We start from the raw sequence: 26,708 nt of genomic DNA, 5'->3' as shown, positions 1-26,708 counted from the left end.
GGGCCGGGTGCAGTCTCGACACAGGGCCGGGTGCAGTCTCGACACAGGGCCGGGTGCAGTCTCGACACAGCTCCGGGTGCAGTCTCGACACAGCTCCGGGTGCAGTCTCGACACAGCGCCGGGTGCAATCTCGACCCAACGCCGGGTGCAGTCTCGACACAGGGCCGGGTGCAGTCTCGACACAGGGCCGGGTGCAGTCTCGACACAGGGCCGGGTGCAGTCTCGACACAGGGCCGGGTGCAGTCTCGACACAGCTCCGGGTGCAGTCTCGACACAGCTCCGGGTGCAGTCTCGACCCAGCTCCGGGTGCAGTCTCGACACAGGGCCGGGTGCAGTCTCGACCCAGCTCCGGGTGCAGTCTCGACCCAGGGCCGGGTGCAGTCTCGACACAGCTCCGGGTGCAGTCTCGACACAGCTCCGGGTGCAGTCTCGACACAGGGCCGGGTGCTGTCTCGACACAGAGCCGGGTGCAGTCTCGACACAGAGCCGGGTGCAGTCTCGACCCAGCTCCGGGTGCAGTCTCGACCCAGGGCCGGGTGCAGTCTCGACACAGAGCCGGGTGCAGTCTCGACCCAGCTCCGGGTGCAGTCTCGACACAGGGCCGGGTGCAGTCTCGATACAGGGCCGGGTGCAGTCTCGACACAGGGCCGGGTGCAGTCTCGACACAGCTCCGGGTGCAGTCTCGACACAGCTCCGGGTGCAGTCTCGACACAGAGCCGGGTGCAATCTCGACACAGCTCCGGGTGCAGTCTCGACACAGGGCCGGGTGCAGTCTCGACCCAACGCCGGGTGCAGTCTCGACCCAGCGCCGGGTGTAGTCTCGACACAGCTCCGGGTGCAGTCTCGACACAGAGCCGGGTGCAGTCTCGACACAGCTCCGGGTGCAGTCTCGACACAGGGCCGGGTGCAGTCTCGACACAGGGCCGGGTGCAGTCTCGACACAGAGCCGGGTGCAGTCTCGACACAGCTCCGGGTGCAGTCTCGACACAGAGCCGGGTGCAGTCTCGACACAGAGCCGGGTGCAGTCTCGACACAGCTCCGGGTGCAGTCTCGACACAGAGCCGGGTGCAGTCTCGACACAGCTCCGGGTGCAGTCTCGACACAGGGCCGGGTGCAGTCTCGACACAGGGCCGGGTGTAGTCTCGACACAGGGCCGGGTGCAGTCTCGACACAGGGCCGGGTGTAGTCTCGACCCAACGCCGGGTGCAGTCTCGACCCAGAGCCGGGTGCAGTCTCGACACAGCTCCGGGTGCAGTCTCGACACAGAGCCGGGTGCAGTCTCGACCCAACGCCGGGTGCAGTCTCGACCCAGAGCCGGGTGCAGTCTCGACCCAGAGCCGGGTGCAGTCTCGACACAGCTCCGGGTGCAGTCTCGACACAGCTCCGGGTGCAGTCTCGACACAGAGCCGGGTGCTGTCTCGACACAGCTCCGGGTGCAGTCTCGACCCAACGCCGGGTGCAGTCTCGACCCAGAGCCGGGTGCAGTCTCGACACAGGGCCGGGTGCAGTCTCGACACAGGGCCGGGTGCAGTCTCGACACAGAGCCGGGTGCAGTCTCGACCCAACGCCGGGTGCAGTCTCGACACAGCTCCGGGTGCAGTCTCGACACAGAGCCGGGTGCAGTCTCGACACAGGGCCGGGTGCAGTCTCGACCCAGGGCCGGGTGCAGTCTCGACCCAACGCCGGGTGCAGTCTCGACCCAGCTCCGGGTGCAGTCTCGACACAGGGCCGGGTGCAGTCTCGACACAGAGCCGGGTGCAGTCTCGACCCAGCTCCGGGTGCAGTCTCGACACAGGGCCGGGTGCAGTCTCGACCCAGGGCCGGGTGCAGTCTCGACACAGCTCCGGGTGCAGTCTCGACCCAACGCCGGGTGCAGTCTCGACCCAGGGCCGGGTGCAGTCTCGACACAGGGCCGGGTGCAGTCTCGACCCAACGCCGGGTGCAGTCTCGACCCAGCTCCGGGTGCAGTCTCGACACAGGGCCGGGTGCAGTCTCGACCCAGCTCCGGGTGCAGTCTCGACACAGCTCCGGGTGCAGTCTCGACACAGCTCCGGGTGCAGTCTCGACCCAACGCCGGGTGCAGTCTCGACCCAGCTCCGGGTGCAGTCTCGACACAGGGCCGGGTGCAGTCTCGACACAGCTCCGGGTGCAGTCTCGACCCAGGGCCGGGTGCAGTCTCGACACAGCTCCGGGTGCAGTCTCGACACAGGGCCGGGTGCAGTCTCGACACAGGGCCGGGTGCAGTCTCGACACAGCTCCGGGTGCAGTCTCGACACAGGGCCGGGTGCAGTCTCGACACAGCTCCGGGTGCAGTCTCGACACAGGGCCGGGTGCAGTCTCGACACAGGGCCGGGTGCAGCCTCGACACAGAGCCGGGTGCAGTCTCGACACAGGGCCGGGTGCAGTCTCGACACAGGGCCGGGTGCAGTCTCGACCCAACGCCGGGTGCAGTCTCGACACAGCTCCGGGTGCAGTCTCGACCCAACGCCGGGTGCAGTCTCGACCCAACGCCGGGTGCAGTCTCGACACAGAGCCGGGTGCAGTCTCGACACAGAGCCGGGTGCAGTCTCGACCCAACGCCGGGTGCAGTCTCGACCCAGCTCCGGGTGCAACCTCGACACAGGGCCGGGTGCAGCCTCGACCCAACGCCGGGTGCAGTCTCGACACAGGGCCGGGTGCAGTCTCGACCCAACGCCGGGTGCAGTCTCGACACAGAGCCGGGTGCAGTCTCGACACGGCCGGGTGCAATCTCGACCCAGGGCCGGGTGCAGTCTCGACACGGCCGGGTGCAGTCTCGACACAGGGCCGGGTGCAGTCTCGACCCAGGGCCGGGTGCAGTCTCGACCCAACGCCGGGTGCAGTCTCGACACAGAGCCGGGTGCAGTCTCGACCCAACGCCGGGTGCAGTCTCGACACAGGGCCGGGTGCAGTCTCGACCCAACGCCGGGTGCAGTCTCGACACAGCTCCGGGTGCAGTCTCGACACAGCTCCGGGTGCAGTCTCGACACAGGGCCGGGTGCAGTCTCGACACAGGGCCGGGTGCAGTCTCGACCCAACGCCGGGTGCAGTCTCGACACAGGGCCGGGTGCAGTCTCGACACGGCCGGGTGCAATCTCGACCCAGGGCCGGGTGCAGTCTCGACCCAGGGCCGGGTGCAGTCTCGACACAGAGCCGGGTGCAGTCTCGACACGGCCGGGTGCAATCTCGACCCAGGGCCGGGTGCAGTCTCGACACGGCCGGGTGCAATCTCGACCCAGGGCCGGGTGCAGTCTCGACACAGAGCCGGGTGCAGTCTCGACACAGAGCCGGGTGCAGCCTCGACCCAGCTCCGGGTGCAGCCTCGACACAGGGCCGGGTGCAGTCTCGACACAGGGCCGGGTGCAGTCTCGACACAGAGCCGGGTGCAGTCTCGACACAGGGCCGGGTGCAGTCTCGACACAGAGCCGGGTGCAGTCTCGACACGGCCGGGTGCAGTCTCGATACAGTTCCGGGTGCAGTCTCGACCCAGCGCCGGGTACTGTGATGATACATCGGCAAGTATTGTCTCGGTACCGTGTCAGTTCAGCGCCCTGCACCGTTTCAGTACAACACCAGCCCTGTTGCAACACCGATTACAGTCACAATGCAACACTGCTTAGAGTTTTGATGCAACACCAATCCCCGCGCTATGCTAGTTACAGCCTGAATGTAACACTAGCCCTGTCGCAACACTGGTTACAGTCTCGATACAACACCAGTCTTGATACAACACCTGGCACCGTCTCGATACAACACCCGGTCTTGATACAACACCTGGCACCATCTCGATACAACACCCGGTCTCGATACAACACCAAGTACAATTCTGATACAACACCGGATACTGTCTCGATACAATACTAGGTACAGTCCCGTAACCCAACACCGGTTACAGTCTCGATACAACACCAGACCCATTGCAATACCAACTGATAGACTGTGCACATGTGCCCCACCCAAACCAAACCAAGATTAGTCCCTCCTGGACTGTGCCCAGGACAGATCACTTTCATACTGATGCCCTTACCCTCGAATGATCAGTTGAATTGCCCTGCATCAGTCTGTGACCTCCCCTCCCCACAACCCCTCCCCATTTGACCATGTCCCCATCCTCACTTTGGTTGTATTGGATAGCCCCTTCTCCTGGTGCTTACTGAACTCATTTGCGTCACTTTGCATTCAGGTATTGATAAATTGACAGAGAAATCGCAGGTTTCGGAGGATGGGACGCTGAGCCCTGTGGATCAGGGTCAGGATCAGGCTGCCTCTCCTGCTGAGGACCACCCAGTTACGTTAGCCAATGACACAGAGTCTTCAAGTGGGGTAAGTGGGGTTTCCAACAACCGAATCAATCTCTCTCCATCTCTCCTGAAGTCTGGGGTCAGTTCCATGGGTAATGGTGTATCTTTCAATAAAGGTCATTCGTCACTGCCTGTTCGGAGTCTGCACATCTTCCCCGTGTGTGCGTGGGTTTCCTCCGGGTGCTCCGGTTTCCTCCCACAGTCCAAAGATGTGCAGGTTAGGTGGATTGGCCATGATAAATTGCCCTTAGTATCCAAAATTGCCCTTAGTGTTGGGTAGGGGTTACTGGATTATGGGGATAGGGTGCTCTTTCCAAGAGTCGGTGCAGACTCGATGGGCCGAATGGCCTCCTTCTGCACTGTAATTTCTATGATTCTATGATTCATGCCACATTCTCAATCAGATCCGGAAATGTCAGGATAATCCTGTGAGACATTGGAATGAATCTGGCCTGCTGTCATAAAATCATTCTTGGAATTTGAAACACCATTGCTTATGTTGGCATTTATCATCCATCCTTAGGTTTTTTGGGCAGGTGATGGTGAGCCACGTTCTTGAACTGCTGACAGGGATTTGATACAACTGAGTGGTTTACTCCGAAACTTCAGAGAATATATCTATTAGAGCACTGACCCCTATTAATGAAAAGTGTGATGTGGAGATGCCGGCGTTGGACTGGGGTGAGCACAGTAAGAAGTCTTACAACACCAGGTTAAAGTCCAACATGTTTGTTTCAAACACGAGCTTTCGGAGCACTGCTCCTTCCTCACCTGAGTCTTTGTTAAAAAGGATTTTTGACTGATGGATGTTGTTAGGAAAGTTATTAAGGGTAACGTATAGTGTTTTGCACTGAGTGCTGAATTGGGGTGCATTTGAGTGCTATTGTGAGAGTTTGGTGACTGAGGGAGTTAGGGTGAGGAGGGAGTACGGTGGTCCTTTCATTTCCTACATTTCCTCAAACAGCATGAAGGGAGCTGGGAGTTTACAGAGAGTGCAGCTGACTGGGAGCAGAGTTGGAGGGCGGAGTTACTGTTGGTCCACAGTGCAGCTGTATTCTGTAAGGTAAGAGGGGATGGAGGCTAGGGCAGTTGCATGCTCCTCCTGTAGAATGTGGGTGGTGAGGGATACCATCGATGTCCCCGCTGACTATACCTGCGGGAAGTGCACCCAACTACAGCTCCTCGGAGACCGTGTTAGGGAACTGGAGCTGGATGAACTTCGGATCATCCGGGAGGCAGAGGGGGTAATAGAGAAGAGTTTCAGGGAGGTAACCACACACACAGTACAGGACAAGAGTAGCTGGGTAGACGAACAGGCAGACAGTGCAGGGATTGCTCGTGGCTCCTAACAAGGAAGTCGATCCGGGAATAGGCCTTGTGAACGTGCGAGAATAACGAAAATTCCCTAGCCCCCGGCTTTGCAAATCTCCAAGGGTCCACCCCTCCCATCTGGTCCATAAACCCCCTCAGCACTTTAGCCGCCGCCGGTCTCCTACCCGTCCTAGACGTGGAGCGATCCAGTGCCAGATCCAAAAAAATAATTTAAAGTTAAATTATTAGGCCCCCCACTTCCAAGTCCGGGATCCAACCCAACATGCGCCGCATAAACCGCATGGTCCCAGTTCGGGGCATACACGTTGACCAGCACCACCCTCTCCCCTTGCAGCTTACCACTTACCATTACGTACCTGCCACCATTGACATCAATGCTCGACGCCTCGAACGACACCCTCTTTCCCACCAAGATTGCCACCCCCCGATTTTTGGCATCCAGCCCTGAATGAAACACCTGGCCTACCCACCCCTTCCTCAATCTTACCTGGTCCGCCACCTTCAGGTGTGCCTCCTGGAGCAAGACTGCATCCGCCTTCAGCCCCTTCAGGTGCGTGAACACCCGGGCCCGCTTAACAGGCCCATTCAGTCCCCTTGCGTTCCAGGTTATCAGCCGGATCAGGGGGCTGCCCCCCCCGTTCCCCACGGCGGTAGACCCCCGTCCCGAACCCCCCTACTCGCTCCAGCACCCCCGGTTCTCCCCCCCCCCCTCCCCCAGCTAGGACCCCTCCTAGCTGCATTGCTCCCCCCATTGCACTCCTGCAAGCCAGCTGACTCCTGCTGACCCCGGCCGCTCCCGTCTCTCCTTCGACTCCTCCCATTGTGGGACCTCCCCATCCCCTCCATTACCCATCAGCAGGCTCTCCGCCTCCCCCTGCCATCCCAAGCACAGGAAAAAGCCCGCGCTTTCCACCTGCCAGGCCCCGACTCCTCTGGCGCAGCTCCTTTTACAGGCCCAGTCCCGTCACCCCCAACTAGGGCCTCACCCCCGCGGGGCCCCATCCCCCCTACCGGCCACCCACCCCCCACTTCGTTTACTTGCCCCCCTCCAAGAGCCCACCCGCCAGACCCAACCAAAACAGTGCCCAACCCACCCTAACCACCCACACCGAACCAAAAATAAACAAGAACAAAGAACTCCCCCCTCATAATGTAACACAACCACACCATTCCCGACCATCCCCACGCACGACCCCCCCCCCATCCCGACCCTCAGTTTGTGTCCAGCTTCTCGGCTTGAACAAAGGCCCACGCCTCCTCCGGGGACTCAAAATAATAGTGCCGGTCTTTGTAGGTGACCCACAGACGCGCCGGCTGCAGCATGCCAAACTTCATTCCCTTCCTGTGCAGCACTACCTTCGCCCGGTTGTACCCGGCCCTCTTCTTCGCCTCCTCCGCACTCCAGTCCTGAGATATTCGAACCTCCGCGTCTCCCACCTGCTGCTCCTCTCTTTCTTGGCCCACCTGAGCACGCACTTCCGATCAGCGAACCGATGAAACCGCACCAGCACAGCCCACGGCAGCCCGTTAGCCTTGGGCCTCCTCGCCAGCACTCCATGGGCCCCTTCCAGCTCCAGGGGCCCCTGGAGGACCCTGCTCCCATCAGCGAGTTTAAAATGGTGACCACATACACTCCCAGGTCCGACCCCTCCAGCCCTCCGGGAGACCCAGGATCTGCTAATTCTTTCGCCTCGACCGATTCTCCATCTCCTCAAACCGTTCCTGCCATTTCTTGTGGAGCGCCTCGTGCGCCTCCACCTTTGCCGCTAGGCCCAAGATCTCGTCCTCGTTATCTGAGATCTTTTGCCGGACCTCGCGGATCGCCGCCGCCTGGGTCTCCAGCAGCTTATCAATAGAAGCCTTCATCGGCTACAGCAGGTCCGCTTTGAGCTCCCTAAAGCAGCGCTGGAGAGCCTCCTGCTGCTCCTCCGCCCACTGCATCCACGCTGCTTGGTCTCCGCCCGCCGCCAGCTTGCTTTTCTTCCCTCGCACTTTCTTTGGCTTCACCACCACTTTTTTAGTCGTCCCGCTCGTGGTCCAAGCCATACACTGTCGGGGGAATGTTGCAGTCTCTTTCCCACACCGGGAAATGTCGAAAAAATGCTGTTGGGGCCCTGAAAAGAGCCCAAAAGTCCGTTCCAAGCGGGAGCTGCTGAACGTGCGACTTAGCGCTGCATAGCCGCAACCGGAAGTGCGATAGGAAACTCAATGGTTAGGAGAATAGATAGGAGATTCCGTGGTCGCAAGCGAGACTCCCGGAAGGTATGTTGCTTCCCGGGTGCCAGGGCCAGGGATGTCTCGGATCGTGTCTTCAGGATCCTTAAGGGGTAGGGTGAGCAGCCAGAAGTCGTGGTGCACATTGGTACCAGCGACGTAGGTAGGAAAAGGGATGTGGATGTAATAAATGAGTTTAGGGAGTTAGGCTAGAAGTTAAAAGCCAGGACAGACAGAGTTGTCATCTCTGGTTTGTTGCCGGTGCCACATGATAGCGAGGCTAGGAATAGGGAGAGAATGCAGTTGAACACGTGGCTGCAGGAACGGTGTAGGATGGAGGGCTTCAGGTATTTGGATAATTGGAGCGCATTCTGGGGAAGGTGGGACATATACAAGCAGGACGGGTTGCATCTGAACCAGTGGGGCACCAATATCCTGGGAGGGAGGTTTTCTAGTCCTCTTCGGGAGGGTTTAAACTAATTTGGCAGGGGAATGGGATTTGTAGTCCAGCAACTAAGGTAGCTGATGTTCAGGATGTCAAAGCGTGTAGTGAGGCAGTGGGGAAGGTAATACTGACAAAGGAGAGTACTTGCAGGCACGGAGATGGGTTGAAGTGTGTATACTTCAACGCAAGAAGCATCAGGAATAAGGTGGGTGAACTTAAGGCATGGATCGGTACTTGGGATTACGATGTGGTGGCCATCACGGAAACTTGGATAGAAGAGGGGCAGAAATGGTTGTTGGAGGTTCCTGGTTATAGATGTTTCAATAAGATTAGGGAGGGTGGTAAAAGAGGTGGGGGGTGGCATTGTTAATTGGAGATAGTATAACAGCTGCAGAAAGGCAGTTTGAGGAGGATCTGCCTATGAGGGAGTATGGGTTGACGTCAGAAATAGGAAAGGAGCAGTCACCTTGTTGGGAGTTTTCTATAGGTCCCCCAATAGCAGCAGAGATGTGGAGGAACAGATTGGGAAACAGATTTTGGAAAGGTGCAGAAATCACAGGGTAGTAGTCATGGGTGACTTCAACTTCCCAAATATTGAGTGGAAACTCTTTAGATCAAATAGTTTGGATGGGATGGTGTTTGTGCAATGTGTCCAGGAAGCATTTCTAACACAGTATGTAGATTGTCCGACCAGAGGGGAGGCCATAATGGATTTGGTACTTGGTAATGAACCAGGTGATAGATTTGTTAGTAATGTAAGGCTGAGGAAACAAGGTTCAGACAGGGCGCTGGAGGGATACAAGATAGCCAGGAGGGAAGTGAAGACAGGGATTAGGAGAGCTAAGAGAGGGCATGAAAAATTGATGGAGCATTTTGGAGATAGTGACCACAATTCTATGACTTTCACTTTAGTAATGGAGAAGTGCGTGCAACAGGGCAAGGTTTACAATTGGGGGAAGGGTAAATACAATGCTGTCAGACAAGAACTGAAGTGCATAAGTTGGGAACATAGGCTGTCAGGAAGGACACAATTGAAATGTGGAACTTGTTCAAGGAATAGATACTACGTGTCCTTGATGTGTATGTCCCTGTCAGGCAGGGAAGAGATGGTTGAGTGAGGGAGCCATGGTTGAATTTCTTGTTAAGAGAAAGAGGATATTAATGTAAGGCTGAGGAAACAAGGTTCAGACAGGGCGCTGGAGGGATACAAGATAGCCAGGAGGGAACTGAAGAAAGGGATTAGGAGAGCTAAGAGAGGGCATGAAAAATTGTTGGCTGGTAGGATCATGGAAAACCGCAAGGCTTTTTACACATATGTGAGAAATATGAGAATGACTAGAGCGAGGGAGTGTCCGATCAAGGACAGTAGCGGGAGATTGTGTATTGAGTCTGAAGAGATAGGAGAGGTCTTGAACGAGTACTTTTCTTCAATATTTACAAATGAGAGGGGCCATATTTTTGGAGAGGACAGTGTGAAACAGACTGGTGAGCTCGAGGAGATACTTGTTAGGAAGGAAGATGTGTTGGGCATTTTGAAAAACTTGAGGATAGACAAGTCCCCTGGGCCGAATGGGATATATCCAAGGATTCTATGGAAAGCAAGAGATGAAATTTCAGAGCCGTTGGCAATGATCTTTTCGTCCTCACTGTCAACAGGGATGGTACCAGGGGATTGGAGAGTGGCGAATGTCGTGCCCCTGTTCAAAAAAGGAATAGGGAAAAACCTGGGAATTACAGGCCAGTTAGTCTTACTTGGGTGGTAGGCAAAGTAATGGAAAGGGTACTGAGGGATAGGATTTCTGAGCATCTGGAAAGACTGCTTGATTAGGGATAGTCAGCACAGATTTGTGAGGGGTAGATCTTGCCTCACAAGTCTTATTGACCTCTTTGAGGAGGTGACCAAGCACATAGATGAAGGTAAAGCAGTGGATGTAGTGTACATGGATTTTAGTAAGGCATTTGATAAGGTTCCCCATGCTTACGCAGAAAGTAAGGAGGCATGGGATAGTGGGAAATTTGGCCAGTTGGATAACAAACTGGCTAACCGATAGAAGTCAGAGAGTGGTGGTGGACGGCAAATATCCAGCCTGGAGCCCAGTTACCAGTGGAATACCGCAGGGATCAGTTCTGGGTCCTTTGCTGTTTGTGATTTTCATTAACGACTTGGATGAGGGAGTTGAAGGGTGGGTCTGTCAATTTGCAGACGATACGAGATTGGTGGAGTTGTGGATAGTGAGGAGGGCTGTTGTCGGCTGCAAAGAGACATAGATGGGATGCAGAGCTGGGCTGAGAAGTGGCAGATGGAGTTTAACCCTGAAAAATTGTGAGGTTGTCCATTTTGGAAGGACAAATATGAATGCGGAATACAGGGATAACGGTAGGGTTCTAGGCAATGTGGAGGAGCAGAGAGATTTTGGGGTCTATGTTCATAGATCTTTGAAAGTTGCCACTCGAGTGGATAGAGCTTTGAAGAAGGCCCATGGTGTGCTAGCGTTCATTAGCAGAGGGATTGAATTTAAGAGCCATGAGGTGATGATGCAGCTGTACAAAACCATGGTAAGGCCACATTTCGAGTATTGTGTGCCGTTCTGATCGCCTCATTTTATGAAGGATGTGGAAGCTTTGGAAAAGGTGCAAAGGAGATTTACCAGGATGTTGCCTGGAATGGAGAGTAGGTCTTAGGAGGAAAGGTTGAGGGTGCTCGGCCGTTTCTCATTAGAACGGAGCAGGATGAGGGGCGACTTGATAGAGGTTTATAAGATGATCAGGGGAATTGATAGAGTTGACAGTCAGAGACTTTTTCCCCGGGTGGAACAAACCATTACAAGGGGACATAAATTTAAGATGAATAGAACAAAGAACAAAGAAAATTACAGCACAGGAACAGGCCCTTCGGCCCTCCCAGCCTGCGCCGATCCAGATCTTTTATCTAAACCTGTCTCCTATTTTCCAAGGTCTACTTCCCTCTGTTCCCGCCCATTCATATACCTGTCTAGATGCTTCTTAAATGATGCTATCGTGCCCGCCTCTCCCACCTCCGCAGGTAAAGCGTTCCAGGCACCCACCACCCTCTGCGTAAAAAAACTTTCCACACACATCTCCCTTAAACTTTCCCCCTCTCACCTTGAAATCGTGACCCCTTGTAACTGACACCCCCACTCTTGGGAAAAGCTTGTTGCTATCCACCCTGTCCATACCTCTCATACTTTTGTAGACCTCAATCAGGTCCCCCCCTCAACCTCCGTCTTTCCAATTAAAACAATCCTAATCTACTCAACCTTTCTTCATAGCTAGCACCGTCCATACCAGGCAACATCCTGGTGAACCTCCTCTGCACCCTCTACAAGGCATCCACATCCTTCTGGTAATGTGGCGACCAGAACTGCACGCAGTATTCCAAATGTGGCCGAACCAAAGTCCTATACAACTGTAACATGACCTGCCAACTCTTGTACTCAATACCCCGTCCGATGAAGGCAAGCATGCTGTATGCCTTCTTGACCACTCTATCAACCTGCGTTGCCACCTTCAGGGTACAATGGACCTGAACTCCCAGATCTCTCTGCACATCAATTTTCCCCAAGACCCTTCCATTGACCATATAGTCCGCTCTTGAATTTGATCTTCCAAAATGCATCACCTTGCATTTGCCTGGATTGAACACCATCTGCCATTTCTCTGCCCAACTCTCCAATCTATCTATATTTTGTTGTATTCTCTGACAGTCCTCCTCGCTATCTGCAACTCCACCAATCTTAGTATCATTTGCAAACTTGCTAATCAGACCACCTATACCTTCCTCCAGGTCATTTATGTAGATCACAAACAACAGTGGTCCGAGCACGGATCCCTGTGGAACACCACTAGTCACCCTTCTCCATTTTGAGACACTCCCTTCCATCACTACTCTCTGTCTCCTGTTGCCCAGCCAGTTCTTTATCCATCTAGCTGGTACACCCTGAACCCCATACGTTTCACTTTTTCCATCAACCTGCCATGGGAAACCTTATCAAACGCCTTACTAAAGTCCATGTGTACGACATCTACAGCCCTTCCCTCATCAATTAACTTTGTCACTTCCTCAAAGAATTCTATTAGGTTTGTAAGACATGACCTTCCCTGCACAAAACCATGCTGCCTATCACTGATAAGTCTATTTTCTTCCAGATGTAAATAGATCCTATCCCTCAGTATCTTCTCCAACAGTTTGCCTACCACTATGGTGGAAGATATAGGGGGGATGTCAGAGGTAGCTTCTTTACCCAGAGAGTCGTGGGGGCATGGAATGCACTGCCTGTGAAAGTAGTTGAGTCGGAAACATTGGGGACCTTCAAGCGGCTGTTGGATAGATACATGGATTACGGTAGAATGATGGAGTGTAGATTAATTTGTTTTCAATCTAGGACAAAATTTTGGCACAACATTGTGGGCCGAAAGGCCTGTTATGGGTCAGGTGAACCCCATGATATACTTTGGTGTTCTCGATACCCTGGCCCATAATACTACATTACCAGAGGATGGGAGAGAGTAGAAAAGTCATGAAGGATCTGTCAACACCTTCCACTAACACTCACATTCGCTCTCCAGTGACCCCCAGTTTTGGTACGATGCCCTCTGCAGTTGAATAAGTTTTCATCCTGGAGTGGTTGGATCTTCGTCAGGAAGCCCCAGGGTTAGGATAGAAAGAATTCTGTGCTTTTTTTCACTAGCTTTGGCTTTATGTGTGAATAAGCTTTCTGCAGCATTCCTGCTTTCCTCCTAATGGTTGACTGGTACTGGTTTGGGCTGTATTAATATTTGCTGGAGCAACCCCGACATAAGAAAAATGTTTATGAATCACTGGTTTTGATAAACATAAACATGAAAATGGCCACTGAAGGTGAGGAAAATTGGAAGAGGTGAAATCCAATTTAAGGAATGGGTTAGGAAACATTCCAATTAGATGTCTCATTGATCCAATAATTGGCACTGATATGTAAAGAGGCTACAGCTGGCCTTGGGAGGATGTGATGATAGAGTTTGGTGCTGAGTGTGTTCAAAGGAAAAATAAAGATGTTTGGGAAAAGGAGCAGAACTCTTGACTCTTTACTCAACAGCAGCCAGAGGCGAACAGTGGTAGCAGAGGATGGTTGCTGTGCAAATGTAAAGGGTTGAAAGATACTTTCACAGGGAAAAGAAATTCTGCATTTGCCAAGGAGTAAGAAGGAAAAAAAAAAATGTCTGAACCTTGGATAAAGATGGCCGGATATGACTATCCACCATTATTTTCTGAAAGGGGATCGTACGACCAATGGAGAAGTGCAGTCGTTATGGTGGACTAAGGTAACTGCCTTTGGAAAGAGGGAACATGGTATGGCATCGGCTCTTTCTCTCCCTTATGAGAGTAAAATTCAAAGCAAGGTATTTTCTGAACTGGAATTGGAAGAGTTAGACTCAGAAGAAGGTCTGGAGACTCTATTACGTTTTATGGATAAGATTTATCAAAAGGGTGATTTGTTAAGTGCATATGAAGCCTGGTCAGAATTTGATAGATTCTGGAAAACAGAGGATATCTCTATTGAGGACTACATAATGGAATTTAGCAGACTATACAGAAGGCTGCACAAACACCGCCTGGAATTTCCACAATCTGTGTTATTTAAGTTACTGGACTGTGCTAGAGTTTCCAATATGGATAGGCTCCTGGTTTTGACAAGAGTTAAGTTTGCGGATAATGATATCTTATTCGATCAGATGATAGAGGCCTTAAAGAAGTTCCTGGGGAAACATTCAATTCCTATGGCTCTGATGATCCAAATGGGTCAGTCAGCGATAAAGCAGACTATGGAAGATACACTACTGCTCGTACGGCTACGAACAGGTTACGGGAATATGGAAGGAGATCGAGACCCGGACATTATGAGGACAGAACCTCACTTAAAACTTACAATAGAAGGAGGGAGATGGAAATACGGAAATTAGCCCCATAAATGCCCAGGGCGATGTTTTTGGTGTGACTCTCAATACCATTACTCTTTCAACTGTACAACGCATTATAATAGAGCGTTTGAAGCTGCACATGACATGGAAGAGTCGGAAGAGGAAAAAGATAGTGACCAGAAATAAGTCATTGTCCTCTTAACAAGCAGTTTTACGCCGGTAATGAAGGTGTTGGTTGCAGAATCCTTCAATTGTGCTGTATTGGACAGTGGCTACACATCTACTGTGTGTGGAATTGACTGGTTAAAATGTTGCCTGGATTCTTTGAATGCTGATAATCGTAATAAGGTTAAGGAATTTGAAAGTTCCACAAGTTTCAGGTGTGGGGATAATAATACTCTGAAGACGCTGAAAAGAGTGGTGATTTCTTGCAATATTGCCGGAGTGAATCATTTAATTAGCACGGATGTTGTATCAAGTGAGACCTTTGCTTCTGAGCAGACCGTCGATGAAGAAAGCACACATGAAACTGGATATGGAGTAGGATAAGGCAACAGTTTTTGGAAAGAAGGTGGACTTACAATTTACAGTCAGGACACTATTGTATTCCATTACTGACAAATAATATTTCAGGTGCAGTTAAGGATGTGTTATTGGCAGCTGGAAATGGGACTTTAGCTGATAAGTGTGTTGTATTAAAACTGCATAGGCAATTTGTGCATCCGTCTCCTCGGAGGCTGAAAAATTTATTAAAGGATGCAGGGGTAAGGATGAAGACTATACAAAGCTGATATAACAGGTTAGTGATCGCTGTGAGGTTTGTCGGAAGTACAGAAGGACACCATTACGACCGACAGTAACCCTACCTTTGGCCAGGGATTTTAAAGACATTGTGGCCATGGACCTTAAGATCTGGGATAAAGCTAACTATATTTATTTTGCAGTTTGTAGATTTAGCAACCAGATTTAGTCAATCAACCATTGTACGTAGTAAAGAAAAGAGAGTAATCCTGGATCAGCTCGTGGAAAAATGGATAGGGGCAGGAATGGGCTCACCGGCAAAATTCCTTACAGGCAAAGGGGGAGAATTTGCTAATGATGAGTTTAGGGATATGTGTGAAAACCTAAATATCATGTATGAATACGGCTGTGGAAAGCCCATTTAATAATGGTGTGCGTGAAAGAAACCATGCAGTAATAGATGACCTGCTCCGGAAAATTTCGGCAGATAGACCACATTGTAAGTTAAATTCAGCCTCAGCATGGGCAGTACATGCAAAGAATGTGTTGCAGATGGTTGGGGGCTATAGTCCATATCAATTAGTGTTCGGTAGAAATCTTAAAATACATCCATTTTGGATGACCAGCCTCCAGCTTGGGAAGGGACTACAATTAGCTCTGCCTTTGCTGAGCGTTTCAATGCATTACGTAGCAGTAGAAAACCTTTTTTGGAGGCAGAAGCCTCTGAAAGAATTTGCAGAGCTTCAAGGCATAGTGTACGGCCATCAAATACCGTTTGTCAGCAAGGAGACATCGTATATTATAAGAGAGACAATTTTAATGAATGGAAAGACCATAAGCATAGATGGCAAAGAATTATTTTGCAACATGGCAATCAAACTGTTGGGGTACATGCATCAAGGATAATTGGTACAGATTACAAATCTTCAAGTTTAGACAGAGCAGACAGACATTATGAGGAACCAGGGTCATCTAGTACACACATGTTACAGAACTATGAGGACAGTTAACTGATTTCGACAGGATTTCTGTAGAGGAACATAATACTTCTGATGAATTAGAACAGGCCATTTTTCCAAAAGGACAACTGTCAAAAGTTGGTACAAAAGTGACACACTTGACTGAAGGGTCTAGTCAATGGAAGGATGCAGCTGTTGTTAATAGAGCAGGGAAAGCCACTGGAAAGTATAAACACTGGTTTAATGTACAACATTCAGGGGAGGGTGTCAAGACAATGGATTGGGAACACAAGGTTCAAAATTGGAGGGCACAGACACGCAGTGCCAGTTCAGATAGTACATTGGATAGTGAACAGGTTCACAGGAAAAGATCGAGAACTATTGAAAGGACGTCCCACAGCAGAAGGGAAAGATCAAGCAGTAGCAGTACAGAACGAGTTAGCAGGCGGGATTGGGGACGTAGTTTGTCAAGGTCTTGGAACATGGGTAAGACTATGAATGCTACTTTGAGTAGAAGCCCAGATGTGCATGAGATTTTTGTGGCCTCCAAAAAATTGGATTAAAAAGTTATTAAAGATGCCAAACAGCAAGTACTGCACAGTTGGAGTGAATTTGGGGTATACACGGAAGTACCGGATAGGGGATAAAGAGCTCTATCCCACAGATGGATTTGCACGGAAAAGGTTCTTCTGGATGGAACTTATAAGGCAAAGGCCAGGCTTATGGCAAGGGGATTTGAAGAAAACTTAGACAATCAGGACTTAAGGGTAGATTCACCTACAGCAGGAAAGGTTATTTTAAAGATCTTCTTGGCTGTATCAGCCACAAAGGCATGGGAATGCAAATCTTTAGATATAAAAGTTGCCTTTTTGCAGGCGCAGCAACTTCAGAGACACATTTTTCTCCGTCCTCCTAAAGAGGCAGCTAACACAGAAGGGGCACTCCTGGAAGTTGAACAGATGTGTATACAGATAAAATGATGTGTCTAGGGTCTGGTATTTTTTGATAAGGTCAGTTTTGTTAAACTTAGGCTGTTGCCAGTTGAAAGCAGATCCAGCAATGTTTTACTGGCACCATAAGGGAAATCTTTCTGGCATCTTTATGATACATGTCGATGATGTTTTGTGGGGTGAGACTAGTGATTTTGAAGCTATTGTAATCTTTGGGTTGGGGAAAGAATTCAGGGTTGGAAGTCAGGCTTCCGGTGCATTTAAATATATTGGATTGGAAATCGGACAGACTAAGTTAGGGGCAACTTTACATCAACAATCTTATTTGGAGAGCATTAGCCCAATAGCAATTAGCCGTGGCCGGGTTTCATAAAAAGACGCAGTGGTTTCAAAGTTGGAAAAAGAGCAACTGCGAAGTTTAATTGGACAACTGACTTGGTTCGGTAGACAGACTAGATCAGACGTTAGTTTTGATGTCTTAGAGTTGAGTAGAAAAATGAATGATCCTAAAGTGGAAGACATAATTAGGGCAAATAAAGCCTTGGTCAAACTAAAAATGCAGGAGTGTGTTTTGAGGTTCCTGGTTTTAGGTAATCTTAGGCACTTGAAACTCTGTTAATAGTGATGCGCCCTATGCAAATTTATGTGATAGGGTAGGAGGAGGTTTTATAATTTTCCTTATGGGGAACAATGGTAAATGTTTCCCTCCTGTGTGGTAAACAAAGAAAATGAGGACAGTGGTAAAAAGCACTTTGGATGCTGAGACTTTAAGCCTTGTAGAGGCGGTGGATATGGCCTTTTATATATCTCTGATATTGACAGACATTTTGGGATTTGGGTAACATACCCATTGAGTGTCACATTGACAATAAATCCTTGCACTCTACAAAAAGTGTCAATGAGAAAAGGTTAAGGATAGACATTGCAAGTTTGAAGCAGATGTTGGACAGAGGGGAGATAACAAAAATGTAATGGGCCGACAGTAGCTATAAATTATCTCACTGTTTAACGAAAAGAGGGGCTAGTTCACAGAAACTTTTGGATGTTGTTAATGAAGGTCACCTGTTTTGGTTTTTTCTCCTTCCAAAAAAAAAATGAATAAGGAAGAGGGCGGAAATTGCATCTGTTTTTTGAGTTTCTTGTAATTTTGTTTTCACCAATAATTTTTCTCCAAGGAAAAGGAGACTTAAAGAATGGGTTAAGAAGCATTCCAATTAGAATTCTCATTGATCCAATAATTGTCACTGATATGTTAAGAGGCTACAGCTGGCCTTGGGAGCATGTGATGTGATGATAGAGTTTGGTGCTGAGTGTGTTCAATGTGTTTGGGAAAAGGAGCAGATCTCTTGACTCTTTACTCAACAGCAGCCAAAGGCGAACATCCAGAATCTGTGGCTACGTTCTCTGCATGGGTAGCTTCAGGAAGGCATTGGGAGGGAGTGATTGAATACAGTAAGAGGGCTGTAAAGTCTGTGTCTCTCGTGGTCTGGTCTGTATGTTGTGATATGATTGATTTCTGAAATAATGTGTTCTCTTTCCAACACTAGGGGGATGTGATTGCAGCCTCTTCCTGCAGAACATTCTGGGTAAGATAAGACTGTGACTTCTGTATTAACTGTTGATTGGTTTCTCTATGTCCTTCTCTCTGCTTTTATTTTTTTGGAACAAGGTGTTAGTCTGATATATTTATTCTCTGTGGGGGTGGAACGGTGACACAATGTTCACTGCTGCCTCATGGCGCCGAGGACCTGCTTTCAATCTCGGCCGCAGGTCTCTGTTCAACATTCTCCCCATGTCTGCAAAGTGTAGTTTGGATTGGCCAAGCTAAATTGCCCCTTAATTGGGAAAAACAAATTAGGTACTTTAAATTTATAAAAAATATATATATTTATCCCCTATGGCCTGAAGCCCAAAGTTCAGTTTCTATAATACAGGCAAATCTGTAGCATAGTGGTTATGTTACTGGGATTGTAGTACAGACCGGGACTCATGCCTCTGGGGATGAGAGTTGAAATCCCACCTGGCATGGCACTGCAACTTCAATTCATTAATTAATAAGGAATAAAATGATCATGAAACTACCGGATTGTCGTAAAACCCATCTAGTTCATCATGTCCTACACACGAGTCCTGACCCACAGCAATGCACTCTGTTTGAAGGTGGCTCACCTCCACCAGGAGCTGGTTTAGCACAGTGGGCTAAACTGCTGGATTGTAAGGCAGAACAAGGCCAGCAGGTCGAATTCAATTCCCGTACCAGCCTCCCCGAACAGGCGACGGAATGTGGCGACTAGGGGCCTTTCAGAGCAACTTCATTGAAGTCTACTTGTGACAATAAGCGATTATTATTATTAATTGGGGATGGATAATAAATGCCACCCACATTCCACGAATCAATTTTTAAAAAATGCATAAACTGATGGGTTTAAAATGGGCAGAGCTGAATGGCGGGGCGCAATGCTGCAGTGCTGGGAGTAGCAGGCACCAGTGTTACCACTTCATAGGAACAGTAGGTGTTCCCATCACGCTTTGTGCTGTTCACTCTGACAACAGGACATCTCAAAAATTTTAATAATATCTAGATTGTGCATTCAATTCAATTTTTTAAATTTCAAAGCCTTAGAACATTTTAAGATTTGCTTGAAGAGATTATATTTAAAGATTTGCAAATAATTCCTTAATTTACCCAATTACATCAAAACCACAGGTGTGAACCAATAGCTGAAATGAAACAAATCCACTTTCGTACAGCAACTCCTCCTCACTCGATCCCCAATCCCTCCTCACTCGATCCCCAATCCCTCCTCACTCGACCCCCAATCCCTCCTCACTCGATCCCCAATCGTTCCTCACTCGATCCCCAATCGCTCTTCACTCGATCCCCAATCTATCCTCACTCGATCCCCAATCTCTCCTCAGTCGATCCCAATCTCTCCTCATTCGATCCCCAATCTATCCTCACTCAATCCACATTCCCTCGCTTGATCCCCAATCCCTCACTCGATCCCCACCCCCTCCTCACTCGATCCCCACCCCCTCCTCACTCGATCCCCAGTCCCTCCTCACTCGATCACCAGTCCCTCCTCACTCGATCACCAGTCCCTCTTCACTCGATCCCCAATCCCTCCTCACTCGATCCCCAATCTCTCCTCACTCGATCCCCAATCTCTCCTCACTCGATCCCCCGATCCCTCCTCATTCTATCCCCGATCCCCCCTCATTCTATCCCCGATCCCTCCTCACTCTCTCCCCCAAGCCCTCCTCACTCTCTCCCCCAAGCCCTCCTCACTCTCTCCCCCAAGCCCTCCTCACTCTCTCCCCCAAGCCCTCCTCACTCTCTCCCAAGCCCTCCTTATTCTAACCTTCAACTCCTCCTCTCTCCTCACTCTATCCCCCAATTCCGTCTCATGGTATATCCAGTCCATTCCCTCGATCCCTTCTCTCTCCAGAAACATATCTTATTCCATGATAATTTTTCTACCTTTCCCTGATAACCTATTTTGTGGCTGACTTACATTTTGGGTGAAAATGTCCTCTGGCGTTCCGACATTTCTCTACTTTACCTCTGTTCCTTAGGTCTGAACTCTATTCCACAGACAGTAATTTGCTGAATGAATTTACAGCTTCCCTTGCCTGAATTTCAAACCACAGGCATTTTGCTTGTGTTGATTTTTGTTGGTTCCTTTTCTGATTTTGAACTTCAACGTACCCCAAACGTTCCAGCCCAGCATCTCTAACCCTTTCCTCATAAGTTAACTTGCTGGCAGTTGTGGTGCCTTTTGTTACCTCACTGCTTATCCCTCCACTATCAGTCTTGAAAAGTAATGTTGAATATTGAACCTTTAAGAGTTGGATGCTGCGCATGTGGTCTCCCCACCTTGATCTGAGCCTTTTACTACACAAAAAAGATTCAGTTGTTCACCTCATGTTGTTTTCTACTGGCCATTCCGTTGCATGTGATTTCCGCTGCCGTAATAAAGAAAGAGACTTTATTTACATAGCAACTTTGGCATCCTCATGACATTGTTTCATTTATACAGCAACTTTGGCATCCTCATGACATTGTTTCATTTATACAGCAACTTTGGCATCCTCATGATATTCCAAAAACCTTGACAGCCAATGACATAACGTTTTTTGAAGTGTAATTACTGTTGTAAGTTGTAAATGCATCAGACAGTTTGTGCATAGCAAGCTCCCACAAACAGTAATGTGATAAATGACCAGGTCATCTATTTTGGTGATGTTGGTTGAGGGAGAAGTATTGACCAGGATATCAGAAAGAACTCGCACCCTGACATTCAAATCGTGCCTTGAGATCCTGAGAGGAGAAGTGGGCCCTCTGACAGTGCAGAACTCCCTCAACACAGCGCTAAAATGTCAGCTTGGATTAGATGCTGAGTAGCTGGTGGAAAATTGGAACAAGATCATGCACAGCTGTGATTTCCACCAATATTGAGTAGCCAATGGAAAGTGGCTGCATGGGGTGGGCATAGGTGAATTATTTACCAGCTTGAATCTGGGCATTTGGAGGTCCAGATGTAGAAAGGGGGTCAATATATTTATTTGAGTGGAATGTTTCAAGCCTGTGAACTGATTGGTGAGAAGTGTCTGACTATTCTCAATCTAAACGTGGGAACTCTTCAAACTTTGATATATGGTGTCTCATTATCTCTATGTAATATTTTACATTTGTAACATTGTATTACCTCAGGAATATATTGCTTTATAGCTTCTGAATGGGACTCTCTCCTTTCCGATCTATAACTGTGGTGAGGATGGGGGGAAAAGAGAGAGTGCAAGAAAGAACATCCATTTAGAAAGCACCTTTCACGATTTTAGAATGTCCCAAAGCCAATTTACAGCCAATTTACTATGACTGTGAGAGCCAATTTGCACGTAGCAACTCTTCCAAACACCCAATGTGATAACGACCAGAAATCATGTTAGTAATATGATTGAGGGATAAATATTGACTAAGATACTGCAGATAACTCCTGTACTTTTCTGAAATAGTCCCAAGGGTTCCTCAATAGCCACCCAAGAAGGCAGGCAGAAAATGGGGTTAATGTCTCGTCCAAAAGACGGCATTTCCGACAGTGCAGCACTCCCTCAGTGCTGCTCGGGAGTATCATTGTGGATTGTGTGATCCCAAAAGCTATGGGTCTCAACAACCTCCTAGCTGTAGTGCTGAAGACTTGTGCTGGAGACCTAATTGTACCTCTAGCCAAGCTGTTCCCTGTACAGCTACAATATTGACATCTGCCTGACAATGTAAAGAAATTCCCAAATGTGTCCTGTCCACAAAAAGCTGGACAAATCCAACTCGCCCAATCAGCACAACATAGCCTACTCTCAATCATCAGTGAAGTGATAGAAGGTGTCATTTGCAGCGCTATCAAATGGCACTTACTTGGCAATAGCCTGTTTACTGATGCTCAGTTTGGGTTCTGCCAAAACCAGTGCACTCCAGACTTTGTTACAGTCTTGGTCCAGACAAGGACTATTCATGAAGGCCCGCCTTCTCAACATTGACCCTTGCCTGAGGTGTAGTGATCCTCAGGTTAAATCACCACAAGTCAGCTCTCCCCCTCAAAGGGAAAAGCAGCCTATGGTCATCTGGGAGGAGGGCGACTTCACCTTTACATAGACTACAGTGTTGACTTCAGCTGACAAGGCACAGGTCAGGAGGAGTGTGATTGAATACACTTCACTTGCCTGGGTAAGTGCAATTCCAACAACTCTCCAGAAACTCGATACCATCCGAACAAAGCAACCCACTTGATCAGCATCCTATCTACCACCTTAAACATTCTCCCCTTCCATTACTGACGTACAGTAGCAGCAGTGTGCATCATCTATACGATGCACTGCCACATCTCGCCAAGGACCCTTCAGTGCGTTCCAAAACAGCAACCCCTACCATCTAGATGGACAAGGGCAGCAGACACATGGGCACACCACCTGGCTGTTCTCCTCTGAGCAACACACTATCCTGACTTGAAACTTTATCACCGTTCCTTCACTGTCATTTGGTTAAAATTGGGAGCTCCCTACCTCTACCTTCATCACACACTGCAACAGTTCAAAAAAGCAGCTCACTACAATCTTCCCAAGGGCAATTAGAGACTGCCAACAGTTGCTGGCCTTGTCAACAACACCCACATCAATGTCCAACACTCCTCATTGTTGCCACAGCTTCCAGCCTGAACAGAAAGAGCTCTGTCAACAATCTCTGTGACCCTTCACTTCAGAGGTACAAGCTCTCTCTGCCACTCACCAACTCTTAGATCTCTTTGTTTCCACAGAGATGCGAGTCTGGATGTTAAATTTCAATGGCTTTATTCAGCACCTAAATGTGCGGAACAGTTACATTTCTTTTGCTGTTCCCAAGGGAAAAGAGAGAAAGCTGTTTGTGTTCATATACCTGTGACGTCACTGGTTATAACCTTATTAGTATGTTTAAATTGCACTGCAAGCCCTGATTGGTCTTCACTGGGGCTGAGGTTGTCCCTGATTGGTGGTCGGGAGCACGACACTGGCATGATGTCGGTGTCACGTGGGCCACAGGGCCGAAATCGGAAGGTGGTGGCAGCCATTTTGATCGGGCGCCGGCGGAGTGGGTGGTGCCAGCCATTCCATGGGGAGATGCTCCTGACTTCCTGATCAAAGATTGGGTGCCAGCAGAGGATGTGGTGGCGGCAATTCCACGGGGAGATGCTCCGCGACTTCCTGGCAGAGGATCGGGTGCCGGCAGAGGAGGTGGCGGCGGCAATTCCACGGGGAGATGCTCCGCGACTTCCTGGCAGAGGATCGGGTGCCGGCAGAGGAGGTGGCGGCGGACACTATTGGACCAAACAAAGATGGCACCGGTGCTAACTGCGCATGCCCAATCACCAACTCTTCTGCGACTCTTCAGATCAGCTCACTCTGCAACTCTTCAGCTTAGAGATCCCATCTCTGTCTGCGACTCTCCAACTCTGCAACTCTTCAGATCAGAGCTCTCTCTGCCACTCTCCAGCCCTCCCTGCGACTCTTCAGATCAGAGCTACCAGCTCTCTCTGCGACTCTACAGCTCAGACTACCAGCTCCCTTAGTGATTCTGACTCATGGTGTAGCCTAAGTAGCGGTGAGGAGCAAAAACACAATGTTGTCTCTCATTCTGAAATACTTTGATTGCAGCTCGCAGGTAAATCCTGTTTTTGCAAAATGGGTCGAGGCCAACTTCAATCTGTAAAAAAGGTTTCCTTACAACTAGTCTTGTGTAGTTCACCTTCAGAATTGTAATAAAATAATTAGGACAGTGATGTGGTCAAACAAAATGATGAAATTATTTCACGGTGCAGGACCATACAGAAAAACTAAGAGGAACCAGCAAATGATTAAGTAAAATAATTTCTGCGAGGGAACGCTGTAGTCTAATCAACTGAAAAAATAAAGCAAACTAACTCTACATTCGCCAAAACCGACATTTCCAATAAATTGGTATTAAATTCGAGATTTACCTGTGCAACTAGTCTGGGCCGAGTCGAAAAGTAATTATTTATAGCACAAGCCTTCAGGTCCAATTCATCTGTACCAGTGTTTATACGGCAGAGGGCGGCACGGTAGCACAGTGGTTAGCACAGTTGCTTCACAGTGCCAGGGTACCAGGTTTGATTCCTGGCTTGGGTCACTGTCTGTGCGGAGTCTGTACGTCCTCCCCGTGTCTGCGTGGGTTTCCTCCCACGTGCTCTGGTTTCCTCCCACAGTCCAAAGACGTGCAGGTTAGGTGGATTGCCCATGCTAAATTGCCCTTAGTGTCCAAATGGTTGGGTGGGTTACGGGGATAGGGTGGAAGTGAGGGCTTAAGTGGGTCCGTGCAGACTCGATGGGCCGAATGGCCTCCTGCACTGTATGTTCTATGGTCTGTGTACTGCAGTGATGTCAGAGAGTGGGTGGAGCTGGGCTGTCTGTCAGCTTTTTACTTCCGTTTTAGGCTGTTTGCTGCAGGGTGTGTTTTTGTTTCGTTTTCAATGTGGGAGCTGAAGCCAGGCACAGCAGCTGTATTGTTGATCTCTCTGCCATGAAAAGACTATCTCTTGATCATTTGGTGAATTCAGAATTATAAATGTTCTCAGTAGTGAATGTAAACCTAATGTACTTCTGGTAAAAGGTGTTTTAAATCTTATGGATGTTAAAAGGAAAGCTTAAAGGATTACTTAATGTTGGATTCTTTGGGGGTTGTATTTGAATTAATGGTTGCTAAGAAGTTCACTGTTTGTTTTAAAAAGATTAACTAGAATTCATAGAATAAACATTGTTTTGCTTACAAAATTACTTTTCCATTTCTGCTGTACCATACCGGTAGAGTGAGCCGTGTGCTCCCCATACCACAATCTATTAAAAGTTGTGGGTGAGGTGAACACCATGATACACTTTGGGGTTCTCTAAACCCTGGCCCATAACAGTAAAGAGATGTCTCCTGAATTCACTCTTGGATTTAGTCGTAAATATTTGATATTGTCTGTTGTCTGTCTTGACTGTCTATTTCATGGGTCACGACCACATTACTTTATTCAGGACTTGATTTGTATGTCACAGAGTGCAGTTAGTTACCTCCAGTGCCAACTGTGACGAGGCAGTTTAATGAGAATTAACAGAATGCTGAATTGAGCTGCTGTTCTCCGGACCAATGTGAGATTATTGTATTGCTGTAAGATGTCAGTGGGACTAATCCACCAACTACAGTTGGGGAAGATAATGTGGCACCTTTCCAAAAAGTGTTTGTGTAAATGGGTACAGATTACAGTTGCCTAAAGTGAAAAATGGGACTCAAATGCTAATTAATCAAGAGGAAATTGGTTGGCAGGAGCATCAAATGGAAATCTGACACCACAAGTACATTTCACTGAGAACACTGACCAGGGTGAAGTATACTTTCCACCAGCTGATTTACTGCTGCCTGGCATTCACACAATTAAACAGCTTTCTCATTGTAAATCTTTCTACAAAGTTTCCATTGTGATATCTCATAAAGATACACCCTGTACAAAATGATGGAAGTGGCGGGTTTACTACAGGCCTCCCAACAGCCAGTGCGAGATAGAGGAGCAGATGGGAGGCAGATTTTGGACAGGTGTAAAGGCAACAGGGTTGTTGTGGTGGGCGATTTTAACTTCCCCAATATTGACTGGGACTCACTTAGTGCTCGGGGCTTGGATGGGGGCAGAGTTTGTAAGGAGCATGCAGGAGGGCTTCTTGAAACAACATGTAGATAGACCACTAGGGAGGGGGCTGTACTGCACCTGGTATTGGGGAATGGGCCCAGCCAGGTGGTAAAAGTTTCAGTCGGGGAGCATTTCAGGAACAGTAACCACATTTCAGTAAATTTTAAGGTACTGGTGGACCTTGGGTGAAGGTGCAAAATTGGGGGAAGGCTAATTGTAACAATATTAGGCAGGAACTGAAGAATCTAGATCGGGGCGGATGTTTGAGGGTAAATCACCATCTGACATGGGAGTCTTTCAAATGTCCGTTGATAGGAATTCAGGACCGGCATATTCCTGTGAGGCTGAAGGAAAAATATGGCAAGTTTCAGGATCCTTGGATAACGTGAGATATTGTGAGCCTCAGCAAAAAGAAAAAGGTAGCATTTGTAAGAGCTAGAAGACTGGGAACAGACAAAGCCTGTGAGGAATATAAGGAAAGTAGGAAGGAACTTAAGCAGGGAGTCAGGAGGGCTAAAAGGGGTCACAAAAAGTCATTGGCAAACAGGATTAAGGAAAATCCCAATTTTTATATGTATATAAAAGGAAAGAGGGTAGTCAGGGAAAGGGTTGGCCCACTG

The 26,708-nt window shown here is 49.0% G+C and overlaps 1 protein-coding gene across 1 annotated transcript in view; it reads left to right on the top strand.

Moving 5' to 3' along the window:
• Positions 1–26,708, top strand: part of LOC119952914 (protein HID1-like) — a 208,756-nt gene that overhangs the window by 163,029 nt on the left and 19,019 nt on the right. The window contains exons 15-16 of the mRNA XM_038776544.1: positions 4,202–4,341; positions 18,427–18,465. Coding sequence (XP_038632472.1) covers positions 4,202–4,341; positions 18,427–18,465 — 179 coding nt within the window. The remainder of the gene's footprint in view (positions 1–4,201; positions 4,342–18,426; positions 18,466–26,708) is intronic.

This window comes from Scyliorhinus canicula, chromosome 18 (genome assembly GCF_902713615.1).
Source record: "Scyliorhinus canicula chromosome 18, sScyCan1.1, whole genome shotgun sequence".
NCBI classification, from domain to species: domain Eukaryota; kingdom Metazoa; phylum Chordata; class Chondrichthyes; order Carcharhiniformes; family Scyliorhinidae; genus Scyliorhinus; species Scyliorhinus canicula.
This window is presented reverse-complemented; position numbering and strand designations above follow the sequence as displayed.